Genomic DNA, 14074 nt, shown 5'->3' with positions numbered 1-14074 from the left:
CATTTCCCAGTTTAATACACACACCCTCCCCATCTCAGCTCTAGTTTTGGGGGTGTTTTTACGAGCTGTGCCCGCACTCCCTTTCCCCATTCAAGCCAGCTGTCCAGTCTTAGTTTAAGTATCTCCTTTCTTCCTTCCAACCTCACCGACACCCCCTGTAAAAATCATTGGCCCTACCCCCGTGTAAACCATTCCTATTATAACTGTTCTGTTGTATAAAGCGCTAGCTGGGTTCCACGAGTCAATATAACCTGATAGTAACACACACCATGTATTTGCTAAGTGTTTTAGGTGCTTGTGTAGTCAGATATACAGACATAGACACCCTCCTTCAGCCTTCCCACTGTTGGCCCCATACAACATCCAGACTGGCAGCTGGAATATGAGAGAGGGCTTGCACACGTTTACAGCTGAGTAGACTAGACTAAGCTGAAATGAAGTGCCTTGCTCAAGGGCATAACACATTGCCCAGTCCAAGACTTGAATCCATGACATTAACGATCAAGAGCCAAACAACCCTAACCACTAGGCCAACATATTACAATAGTAATTTCAATATTTTCTCCCACCCCCCTGCTGATATTGTTATGTCATTGATCATTGTTAATATTGATTGAGTTATTATTTATTTTTTCCTTTTAACTGTCATTTGAATATTTATCTGTTTCTTTTCTATTTTAGTAGAGAACAAGGAAGTTCCGTTAACTGCTGCTTCGACTGGAATCAGTTCCGGAGGAGTTGCTGGTTTGATAATTGCGTTGATCTTAATTATCCTTATAATACTCGACTTGATTTGTTACTTCAAGTTTGAGAAAGGTGTTACAATGTTTTTGGTTAGCACCTGCAAGAAAGGGTCTTCTGCCAAGGACAAGTCCACAGATGTGGAGGCTGGTGCGAGGTATGTATCCAATGATCTTGACTCCTACTATTATTTTTTGTTTTGTTTTTCCTGCTTCTGCAGCACTGACGTAGGTCTGCTTACACGATAGGACTTAATAATGGTGTTGGCATCAGATGTGATTAGAATGTCACAGGAAAGGGTCACAGTATAGATTTTTCAAGTCAAGCCAACCAACAGGGGACATAGGTAGACCAGGAGTAGACCAAAAATGAAATGGTTGGATAATATCCATTGTTTAGATTGGTCACGCTTTGGAATCCAGCTGGAAATCATCATGGCTACTGCTTCTGATAGGACCCTACAGAAGAGGTGTCTGAGTACTGTAACCCCCACAAGCCTCGCAGGAATAGTGAACAGAGAAAATGGATGGATGGATGGCTGGTATTAGGTTAGGGTGTTCTGTTATTCAGCAGTTCCCTTTGCGGCTGAAAGAAAACATGAAAGGGCATTGAATACAATGAGTTTGTAATGTGAAGTAATGAGTTGTGAGGAGGGGGGGGGGGTCTGTGTGTCATTGTAGAAGGATGAATGGTAATAGAAATGATAAGATGGCTGATAAGAGAAAGATGAATGATACAATTGGTTAAAGACTAAGAGCTTGTTGTACCACAGCAGGTATGGTGGTGGTGGGGAGAATGGGAGCTGAAAATGAAGCAGATATTAATTGATAAATCAGTAAAAAAAATGAAAGCTGTGTGTATACATGCATGTACATGTGTGTGTGTGTATGCACGCACTAATGTTAGCTCTTTAAAAAGATATCGGTTAATGTTTAATATAATGTAACATGCGTCTCCAACAGCTGTCTTTTGCTAATACAAACATGGATTTCTAAACAGATGCAATTATTTAGAATTCTTTTGCCATAGTGTTGTTGTTGTAGTAGTAGTAGTTGTTGTACATGAACTAGAGAAGCTCTTTGTGATAAATTACTTGGAGTTAACAAGAAAACTATTAAAGAAACATTTCATATTTTAGGAAAATTTCTTTTTGTTTTGTTATGGTTGGGGTGTTTTTTTTTTGTTTCATAATTTTGCATTTTTTAATAAAAATTTAATGACAAAAATTGAACGGAACGAACTAAAATACTTCATTCTCAGTCATTGTATTCATCTAAAACTGGTTATGTTACCAATGTTTTTAATGCCGATGGCAAAGACAATAACATATCAGCCCAGATATCTATTTTATTTAGTTTGCTCTCTGTATGTTGTGAGTTCAAATCATAGCAAGTCAGTTTCGCCTTATCAACTGCATTTTCTTAGAAAATAAGACCCAGGAAAATCTTAAAATTAGTTCCTTTGAGATCATTCTCTAACATATTTTTTCACCCTCCTTGCACTACAGAACTTTCTCTTCATAATCTGTCAACTGAAGATTGCAATAATTTCACCAACTACCAATAGTTCCAATTCCTCCAGCCATACCAAACAGCATTGATGCTACCAGAGAATGTTCTAGTTATTTTGGCTCCCACTGTACTACTTTACTTTCTTTCTCCTTCTGTGTGCGTGTTGTACCACATATTGCGTTGCTAAATCTCCGGTTCTTGTCTTGTGTTTATATTTTTAACTTTGAATGTTCACTTTGTTCTTCCAGAGAAATTGTTTATTATGTTATTCTTTATTGTAAGCATTTGGAAATTGTTATAATTTCATTAAAATATTTTGTATGTGTATATGTGTGTGTGTGTGTGTGTGTGTGTGTATACATACATACACACACATATATTTATGTATATATCTAAAGTATGTTTGTAGATGTGTTTTTTATATATATATATGGTGAGAGAGTGAGAATACTTTTCCACTTAGATTTATTTTAACTAATAATGTGTTTGTAAATTGTTAACTGTGTTTTGAATTTTAAGACATTGCTTCTCTAATCCTCGTATAGCCTTTATGTCAGTGTGAAAAAGAATAATAATAATAATAATAATAATAATAATAATAAGCATCTAACCTTTGACTCTGCATCTTTGCAGGTTTGCGTGTTGTTGTTGATTATATTTACAGCTCCGACTTGTAATCATTGACTGGTTGTAAACCAATACTTTTGGATCTTCTTTAACTGTTCCTTGTGTATTAATCCTGTCATGCCGTATTCCCACTATAGCGGGAATGGGTTAAGCATCGTCTCTGCTGGATTCTGGTTAAAATGGCAATGAACAGCACACGTAGAAATAAAAGATGTTGCTGATCAACTTAGCATAAATACAGACTCCCCTCTTGATGAAATGAACTTAATACTTTGCTTACCAAACCCATTTTGCACCAAATAATAATAATCTTTAGTTATTATAGTCATTTTTAGACAAAAGCCATATAAAACAATAGGTTCATTGACAGGGTCTCCGCTCCATATTTACATTGCATTGATTTTCATTGGCAAAGAGATGCTTGTTTTTCTACAGTTGATTACAGCTCAATCACCGAAATACTTCATCTACAATAGGAAAATTCACCAGAGTTCCTTTCATGTGGTGCCTCCCTACAGTTTTGTTGTTGTTTGTTCTTTTTTTTTTTTTTTTTCAAAATTAACTATTTATGAAAATTTAGAAAATTGATAGTTTTTTTTTTTTCCTAGCATAACAAAATAACAACAATAATTTAAACTTTTATCATATAATTTTATGTAAATTTCAATAAAATATCAAAGGAGAACACAGGAAGTTATCATTTTCAGATGGTAAATCTGTGCATTGGGGGGAGTTCTTTGGCAGATAATTCTCAATAAATACATTTTCTTTTTATTTCATTTACTGCTGTATATAATACAGAACATATCTCTGTAGCACTCAGGAGTATAAACTGGAACTTTTGATATAGTGGCAGTCATTTCTAAAGCATACTGGTTGCTTTTTATTAGAATTATTTATTAGAGTCTATTAGAGTTGCAAAGGTTAAACAGAATTCCATTTGATGAACTGATAAGAGTACTGTCAAGTATGTAGTGTTAATAGATGCTCCACTGTTTGTGCAGCAAAACACATCAGCGTGTCATCTAGCTTGTAACTTCATCGTTGACATGCTTAACGAAATAACTTGTCAGTTAGAATCAAAATTAAGTTGTCTTCTAGCTAGTGGCAGTCGTTTACTTTTAAAATATGCACGTCCTTCAGTTTTCAGTTGCTAGAATTTCCTGTCCATATTTTTAATTAAATACTACTCTGTTCATGTGTTTCAATTATTTTGTAAATAACCAAAAGTTTGGAAGAATTTTGTGAAAAGAAGAAAAAAAGAAAATTACCGTTTTTCTCTTTTTGATACCAACCTGCTCAGACCACTCATAGTTCTCTTGTACAAACTTCTTGTCTTAAAGTGAACTGAATTTAAAACCTTCCATCAAAATTTATTTTCCAAAGACCAACTTAATAATGACCAAAGTTATTTTACTAAATTCTTAGCAGGAGTGGCTGTGTGGTAAGAAGTTTGCTTCCCAATCACATGGTTCTGGGTTCAGTCCTACTGCGTAGCACATTGGGCAACTGTCTTCTACTATAGCTTTGGACCAACCAAAGCTTTTTGAGTGGATTTGGTAGACGGAAACTAAAAGAAGCCCATCATGTATATACATATGTGTGTGTGTGTTTCTGTGCCTGTCCCCCTACCACTGCTTGACAACCGGTGTTGGTGTGTTTACATCCCCGTAAATTAACAGTTCGGTAAAAATGACTGATAGGACAAGTATCAGGCTTAAAAAGAAAAATCAAATCCTGGGGTCGATTCATTCAACTAGAATTCTTCAAAGCTGTGTCCCAGCATGAGCAGAGTCTAATGACTGAAACAGGTAAAAGATAAAAAGATTTTTTTCAAAATTAATTGAAAGGAAGGGAGTGTATTTAAGTAGAAATGTTGCAATGAAAGGGTTCGCTTGATGTTTAGAACATAACTTGGTGAAATTATGGTGGAATATTTTGAATCAAATATATTTTAAGACAGGCAGGTGTGGTACATGGGAGGGGGGTTGGTTTCAAAAGGACCAAGTATCTTTTCAGTTGATATCAAAAGAAATATTAAGAAAAATCCCTGTTGTTTTGTCATTGTGTTGTTGTTACTTTTGTTGTTATTCTTGTATTCCTTCCTTCCATTATTCATCTATTTTTTTGTTTTTATTTAATGTTTTTTTTTTTTTATAATTTTTTTAATTTTTTTCCTCTTTCACCATCCATTACTGACATTATAATTCATTGACCTTGTTCATTCATTTCTTTGCCCCTCGCTTTCTTTGTGCCATTTCATTTAATGCCACCGCCGCCGTCGCTGCTGCTGCGCCGTTCCTTACCCTGCTAGTCAAGAGACCACTCTACTAACAGACAAGCAACAGAAAGAGGAGGTAGAACAAGCTGGAGAGGAGAACAAGGAAGCGGCCACTGAGGAGGGAGTCACAGAGTAAGATGTCCCTTCACACTCACGTCCTCCTCTTCTTCTTCCTCCTTCACATCGTCGTCTGCTTATTTGTCAATGCAAACGAGAATAGCAATTAAAAAAAACAAAAAAAACTTTGGAATTTGGAAATGAGCATTGCATGATTTTACGGCGTCGTTGTGTCTCGGTCCACTGACTGTCGAAATTAAATATACTTTCTTTTTTTTTTTCTACATTCTTTATTGCAAGATATATTGTTGATGTGAGATCTAAATCTTGTAAGTTCCCCCCTTCCCTTTGTAATTAGATTGATGTAAGTTCATTAAGACTGTACACAGTTAATTGGACGGGTGATTTAAAAAATTCCTTTGTGAATTTTTGCTGCTGGCAGAGCAACTGGTTGGTGTTGGTGCTTACAGCATTTAAGATCTCAACTAACATGCTGATATTTGTTAACTGTTTTGCTAATGATCTGTCCCCAAGTGTGGAAACTATGATACAAGCAATTTGTCTTCTCTCTCTCTCTCTCTTCAGCTAACCTTATATTTCCATATTAATTTATGCTTTCACCAATTGCATCTGCATTTATAACATCCCCCTCTCTCTAACACCCTTGTGTATGTTTGTGTGTGTTTATATTTATATAAATAAATATGTGTGTGTGTGTGTGTGTATATATATATATATATATATATATATATATATACACACACACACATACACACACATGCACATTAACTTGTTTCCCTTCATCATTGTCATAACAGCTTTTTGTCTTAAGTCGTTGATGTCGTCTGTTTGTTGTTCTAATATAACACCTGATTCATTGTCTGAAATGAGTTTCTCTTTTTAACAATATATCTGCCTGTTTTTTTCTTTTCTTCTTTTTTTTAAATTTCTAATTACTTAATCTCTATTTCTCTTTCCTAATGCTTTAATTATCTAAACGTCCCCCTTGTTGTCCATAAATGTTCCACTCTTGTGAACCAAATTAGACCTGCATTTGTATTATGTTGCTACTTTTTATTTCATCCTGATCTGCTATTAGGAAATGTTAAACCCTGAGTAATGGCTTGTGAAATTTTAGGTTCCAATAAAATAAACTATACATACATACATATATATATATGTGTGTGTGTGTGTGTGTGGTAAGAAGCTTGCTTCCCAACCACATGGTTCTGAGTTCAGTCCCACTGCGTGGCACCTTGAGGAAGTGTCTTCTACAGCCTTGGGCCAACCAAAGCCTTGTAAGTGGATTTAGTAGACAGAAACTGAAAGAAGCCTGTCGTATATATATATATATATATATATATATATATATATATATATATATGTGTGTGTGTGTCTGTTTGTTCCCCTAACATCACTTGACAACCGATGTTGGTGTGTTTATGTCCCCATAACTTAGCAGTCTGGCAAAAGAGAGCCGATAGAATAAGTACTAGGCTTACAAAGAATAAGTCCTGGTGTCAATTTGTTCGACTAAAAGGCGGTGCTCCAGCATGGCCACAGTCAAATGACTGACACAAGTAAAAGAATTAAAGGAATATATATGTATATGTGTGTTAAGAAACTTGCTTTCCAACCACATGGTCTGGGTTCAGTCCCACTGCATGGCACCTTGGGCAAGTGTCTTCTACTATAGCCTCAGGCCAACCAAAGCCTTGTGAGTGGATTTGGTGTATTTAGATTTGCACAACAGAAAAATACACAGTAGTAGATTTTATTCATTTGTGACGACAAGCTTTTAGCATTCAGATTACTCTGTCAAATGTGTTACATATTTATATATTCGCGTTGGTTTTTCTGATTTATAGACTTTCAGGCAGCTACACATGCACACAAACACACACACACACACAACACACGAAACTGAGTAATACCACCTGGTTGATAACTGATGAGGAATTAGGGACCTTGTGTGTCTGTCATCCGTCCGTTTGTACACTCAGTACACGCTTTTTCCATTTGTCTGTGTATTCATTATATGTTTTTTTCTTTTTGTTTGTGTATTTACTGTACATTTTTCCACTTGTATACAAATACACACACACACAGAGAATATTTGTTGGCATGTAAGATGCGCTTAAAAAAAAGAAGCTAAAAAAACTCCCCTGCTCCTGTATGTAAGTTGGGTCACTCATACGTTTAAATGATCTAAAAACTCTTTTACTCTGAATACATGTTGCTGAAATCAAGCTGCATCTAAACCAAACCGAAACAGACACAGAAGTTTGATGCAGTCTCCTGGCTGGCCAGCTCCTGTCGAACCATCCAACCCATGCCAGCATAGAAGGTGGATGTTAAATGATGATATACACATTTATATATATGTATGTAAATGTTGAACGATGAAAATAAGTGCATCCAGCTGTAGAAACATTGTCAGATCAGATTGGAGTCTGGTGCAGCCTCCCGGCTTTCCAGACCTCAATCAGACCATCCAACCCATGCCAGCATAGAAAGCAGGCATTAAACGATGATGATGATGATGATGATGATGATGATGCAACTGCTGCATGGAAAATATACATTCACCATTCAATTTGTTATTTAGCATCAAAATATTTGGTCGCACCAACTGCAGCCTGGCTGCTGTTGTGATTCTACTGCAGCTCGGAGTAATAATTGTTGAAGTGACATTAACAGTCCTTGTGATTTTTTTCAATGGCTAAGTATCTTCCATACAGATTGTTTTAGTTTCAACACACCAGAGTCTCAGATCAAATCACCTGCTGCCTGGCAAGTACACCTCCGAAATAAATATATATATTGAGGGGTAGATACATAGTCACACACACATGTGCGTAGTTGCTTTAAACCTGTGGTTCTCCAATAGGGTCCGTATGATCCTTGGGGGTTCCATGTAAGATTTTGGGGTTAAAATTTATGTGCTGTATGTTGGTTACACCTCTACATTACACAAGATATTTTAACCAATTTTTTTTTAATACAATTCCCTCAAATATTAAATTCTAAAAATATAAAGGGACTTTTTAAACATCAAATGACTAAGAGGGCCCACCTGCCTAAAATAGAAATCAAAGGAGTCCGTTGGTAAAAAATGGTTGAGAAACCCTGCTTTAAACTATCGCTTCATAATGATGGCTTTCTTCCTATATTGATAAAGCAAGATGCATGTTTTGTTTTGAAGAATCTGTCTTTTCTTTTCCACTTTGTAAAACTCACAGAACTGTTTGTATTCAAAACTTTGAATGCTTTTCTGACCTCTGCATCCAATTTCTTTCTAGATTGTCTGTATTTTGTATAATCTGATCATGAGGGTGTGGCAGGTGTGGCTGGTGTCACTGATGGAACCAGTCAGATTGTAAATTATCTGTTGTTGTCTCTGCCAGTGTCTTTCTCATATAGCTATTTCTTCACAAGCCTGGCATTTATTTATCTTCCTATATATATATATATATATATATATATATATATATATTTGGTTTCACACACACGTACACCTGTATGTGTGTGTGTGTGTGTATATATATATATATATATATATATATATATATATATATATATAGCTTCACACACACATATACATGTATATGTGTGTGTATATGTAATATTTGATGTGCATACACTATTGATAGGCCAGTTACTGCAATATTTGCCTTGAGATAACTTCTCTTGTGGACTTGCTGTGTTAGAAATACCATATATATTGGAGGGAGATGAAAATTTGTTCCAGCAGTAGGACACACATATACTTACGTGCGTTATGTATATGTGTATGTGCACTCTCTCTCTCTCTCTCTCTCTCTCTCACACACACATACATGGATTAGCAGAACTGATTGTGCATAAAACAAGTCTGCTACTATTATTGTATGTTAGTAGTATTAACATTGATGTATTATTATTATAGTTTGATTAATATTTTGTGATTGTGTGTGTATGTATATATCTGTATACATGTATCTGTATATTTGTATACATGTGTTTTGTGTGTGTCATCATCATTATCATCCTTTAACGTTGGATGATGATGATGATGATGTATAAATTTTAAACCACCATCTGGAGAATGGTAGAAATATTATTTGGTAAAGCATTAACGCAGGAATTGATTATTGAGTAAATTTACATTTTGAAATGTCATTAAAACACTTCATTCTTATTTTATGTTTCCTTACTTTTTTATTCCTTGTCTTGTTTTTTTCTCCTGTTGTGAAGTTCCTGTTTGTGTTTTTATTCAATTATTAATTCTTTGTCTTCTATTCTCCATTTTTTCTATTTCTAGTGAAAAGAAGCCTTTGAAGAACGAAGATACAGATGATGAGTAAGTGGTTTTGTTTTTAGTTTTATTGTTATCTACCCCCCCCCCCCTATAGTAGATGCTTGTATGAACCAGCAAAAAAACTTTCATGGGAGAAACGGCAGCTTCACCTGTCTTAAAAAGGGTGTGATGTATTTGATGTATTTTCTACCAATAGCCATCCACTGGATGCTGTTCATCATCATCATCGTTTAACGTCCGCTTTCCATGCTAGCATGGGTTGGACGATTTGACTAAGGAATATAAACCACATTGATGTTGTATGTCACGCAGGGCCTGTGAAGGCCAGAGGCATATGTTCTTCCTCAAAGCCAAGACCAACCTCGTGTCCTTTCTCAAAATCAAGGCTCGGGGTATATGTCCTTTCTCCAGGCCAAGGAAAGGGCTTATGTTCTTTCTCCAAGCCAGGCTGTTAAAAATATTGGAAACAGATGTCTGCCTCACCCCTACCGGTGCACATCAACCACTTTAGCAGAGTGGGCTGAGTGCTTTTTGCTTCATGCAACCCAGCCTAGTCATGTCACCATGCAGATTGCAAGATTAAGATCCTGTTTGACGGAATGTGGCTACAGTAGAGAGGGAGGTAGTTTTATAGGCTATGGGATGAAGAATTAAAATAAGAGAGAAGGAGCCAAGACAGAACACGTTTCTTGCTGTAGGTGGTTTGGCGGGTGGGGCTCCATGACTACTTATATTACAGGCAAGAAGGTGGAGCTGGAAAAGAGACAAAAATAGTAATGGTAAGGTGGTAGGGTGGCCCCCTCAAAACAGGATGTGTGTATGGGTAGAGGTAGGTCAGCCCTGTTTAAAACTGATCACATTTTTTAAAGTACAGTCTATCAAGGACTATGTTGTCTGGTGTGTCCTTTCTTTGGAATATTGTAGAGTGTAATTTGACAGAGATTTGGTTAAATCTTGTGCCTTTATTGTAAATTAATTCCTTTGGAGCAGGCATGACCATCACAACCTCTTCTAATGTAATTCTCCTGGCTTCATTGTTAGAGACGTTTATTTTGGTTGGATGCAATTCTGTGTAATTAAATCTTCCGAGTTGATAATGGCGGCACCCAAAGCCAACACGAAGGCTGATGGGCGGGGTGTGGGACGGGGGGAGTGGGGCAGCAGTAGATTGGTTCCACATTTCAGCTTCAATAAACCTCAATCATGAAATGTGTGAAATTTGTGCAGCAGAAAATGGGAAATTTGTGCAGAAAAGTTAAATATTTAACAGTTTTTTTTTCTCCCCCTATACATTACAGATTTCATGATTAAGGTTTAGTGAAGCTGAAATATTGAAGTCAATAATGTGTGTGCATGTATGTGTCTATATATAAGCATGTATACACACATGTGAGTGTATACATGCATATGTCCATATTTCTACAATATATATGCATGTGTGTTTATAAATATATATATATATATATGTATGCATGTAATGAGCATTATTTCCATCAAATTGCAGTATTTTAATGAATCCCCTTGGCTTTATACACCACCATAGCTCTGAAATACGATAGTTTTACGTAACATATTGCATCAAACCATTATTTTTCACACCTGTCTGCCATCACCACCAACTTAATTGGATAGTTTTTGTTTTTTTTTTCTTCGTAAAATTCCCAGCCATTGTTCACATGTTTTACCTGATAATAATTTTTCCGCCTCCTCTTAGTTACTGAAGGTGTTTTGTCCCCCCCCCCCCCACTTCTATTTGCTTTTTAATAATTCATAAATCTGATGCAGCTTACGACCTGATAGGAACACTGTTTAATGCAGGCATGGGCAACCCTTTTTTGAGAAAGGGCCACATGAAGCATGGCTCATTATCAGGCAGGCCTCGCTACTAAAAATGTCACGGTAACACACAGAACCATAGTTTGTCCATGATTGGTTCAACCATTCAGCATTCAGATTACTCTGTCGAATGCAATGCTTATTTATTCACATTGTCTTAAATTAATCATGCATAATTTCCTAGCTTTGAGATTTTGATGATGTGATTGTTCATTTTTAGAATGACATTGTAGGGTAGGTATGAGGGGCCAGATCTTACCCGTTTCAACATAAAACTGAGTCGGATAGGATCTGTTTAAATGCTAAAGGAATTTACTAAAAGGAATTCTGCTACATTGACTGGTTTCTGTCAAGCGGTATGATGCTGGTAACCCCAATATGACCCATTTCAGGGAGACAAGTGTATAGATATATAAACATGAGAGCTGTACGACTCTTTCAGGGAGACAATACATAGGCATGATGTATACACTAGAATTATATGGACTGAAGCTGATTGGCAGAAAAGCCAAATTGTTGTTAATCTCTGCAGTGCTTCTAATTATTTGTGAATTATTTTCTTGCAGTTTAAAGAAAGATCAAACAGATAAGATTAATACGGAAGACACCAAATGTGAAGATATTATGTCTGTAAGTATTTTATCTCTTCCTTTCATATTTGTTAGTTTTTTTATTTATTTATTTATACTTTAATTAATACAGTTCTAATTGTTTTTTTGTTTTTGTTTTTTTTTTTCTTTCAGAAGGAATCCTAGAAGGTGTGAACATATTTTCATCACCTAACTGGCACTAAATGCTAAAACCTCCAACACCTCCGGCAAGCTTGGGAAAAGTGTCAGTTAGTGGTTTACCTCTTATCCACACACACACACACACGACCCCTCCAACCCCCACCCTGCCCAGACCCTTGCATTCTCCAGCTCCCCACCAACCACACCCATCCACCCACTCCAAAGGAGAGGACTACTATGTAACAGCTGGCCTGCATTAGAAGCTTCTGTTATAGATGTAGTTCTTTCTTTCTTTCTTTCTTCATTTTTTTCTATTCTTTTATTGTCTACTTCTAAGAACCAATTTGTTTTATTTACAAGTGTGCGTGTATATATATATATATATATATATATATATATATGTGTGTGTGTGTGTGTGTGTGTGTGCACACAGGCATATTTCAATATACATTCATATAAACATGCATATATGTGTATGCTCATACATATATGCATATATATGCATGCTCATACATATATATACACATACTTCCACATACACGTAAGCATTTAAAATTTTTAATGTTACAGAGTTGTATACTTAATATTTTTGAATCATTAACTATTTATTTTCTTTACTTTTATTTCAACAATTTCACAACTGTTTTAAAAGCATTTAGTTTATTTTTTAAAAAGAACATTTTGAAGACCTGCTGATATTAAACAGTATTAGAACTTTAAGAACACCAACAACACTACAAACAAAAAAGCACAACCAAGAAATTCTTTTGCAGTTGCAACACTTCGCAACGCAACCGACCAAACAACCAAAAACGCTATTACTGAAACATATTTGATGGTTTCAAAAATAATAATAATAACAATATTGATTCTAGTGTTTTCTTGCTTTTCGGTAAAAATTCTTCTTGTATCTTTCTCTCTTCATTATCCATCTTTGTTCACCAATATTCTTATGGTCCTTTTCATGATGTTTTTTTTTTTATATATGTGCATGGCCTGCTTGGCCAACTGAAACAGGTGAAAAATAAAATGTAAAGCCTATACTTTGTTTAATTTTTAAGCCTCAAAAAAAAAAAAAAATCATAAAATGTCTCCAAGACATGATTTTCCATTATTTTTAGCCATTAATTTATGCATTAAAAAGTAAACAAACACACATACACACATGTGCGCAAAGAAAAGAATCCTTGTTTTAATTTTTGTTAAATGTTAAAACAAAAAGAAAAAAATCTTTAATTTACCTTAGATACTTAAATGTTCGTTACAGTTTTGATTATTTGAATTCCATTCACCCTTCTCTATGTTTTTTTTTAATCATTTGTTGTAAATTTTGAGAATAAAACATGGAAAATATGATGTTGCATATAGAAACCACGTGTTCTGCTGAAGTGGAAGAAGGAACAAGTAAAATACAAAAACTTGGTTTTGTGTTAAAATATTAATATAATATATATATATATATATATATATATATATATATATATATATATATCAATCATGATATGTGCGTGTGTACTATATATAAATGTATGTTTATGCTTTATATATATATATATATATATATATATATATACATGTGTGTGTATGTATGTATATATATATATATATATATATATATATATATATATATATATATATATACATACATGTATATGTGTGTGTGTGTATATATATATATATATATATATATATATATATATATATATATATATAATATATCATTCCATCCTATTTTGGGGTTTCAGCCTTTGGTTTTTCTCTTGAAAATTTGGTCAATGAAATCCTTATTTCATTAATTGTTTTTGTTTGTTTGTTTTGTTTTATTGTCATTAATTATGTATAGTATGGAATAATTTATAACACACACACACACACACACACACAGAGTCTCCAGAATTGTTGAACATTATAACTAAGACTGCCAACTTAAGGAATACTGAATTTCCTTCCTTGTTCCAACTCCTTTGACTACTTTGGGTAAAATACCAGC

General features: G+C 34.9%; 1 protein-coding gene across 17 annotated transcripts in view; it reads left to right on the top strand.

Annotated features, from left to right (window-relative positions):
* Window positions 1–13125, top strand: part of LOC106878297 (neural cell adhesion molecule 2) — a 131339-nt gene extending 118214 nt beyond the window's left edge. For 13 of the 17 annotated variants that reach the window (XM_089337868.1, XM_089337860.1, XM_089337866.1 and 10 more), the window contains 5 exons: window positions 682–898; window positions 5194–5292; window positions 9521–9559; window positions 11920–11983; window positions 12097–13125. In XM_089337868.1, coding sequence (XP_089193994.1) covers window positions 682–898; window positions 5194–5292; window positions 9521–9559; window positions 11920–11983; window positions 12097–12108 — 431 coding nt within the window. In that variant the 3' untranslated portion in view covers window positions 12109–13125. The remainder of the gene's footprint in view (window positions 1–681; window positions 899–5193; window positions 5293–9520; window positions 9560–11919; window positions 11984–12096) is intronic. The other 4 variants (XM_052975237.2, XM_052975235.2, XM_052975236.2 and 1 more) reach the window with 1 other exon arrangement.
* The last annotated feature ends 949 nt before the right edge of the window (window positions 13126–14074 follow it).

Source organism: Octopus bimaculoides, chromosome 20, assembly GCF_046866305.1.
Source record: "Octopus bimaculoides isolate indiv1 chromosome 20, ASM4686630v1, whole genome shotgun sequence".
Classification (NCBI taxonomy): Eukaryota; Metazoa; Mollusca; class Cephalopoda; order Octopoda; family Octopodidae; genus Octopus; species Octopus bimaculoides.
Note: the sequence above shows the minus strand (reverse complement) of the source record. Positions and strands in the feature narration are given on the sequence as shown.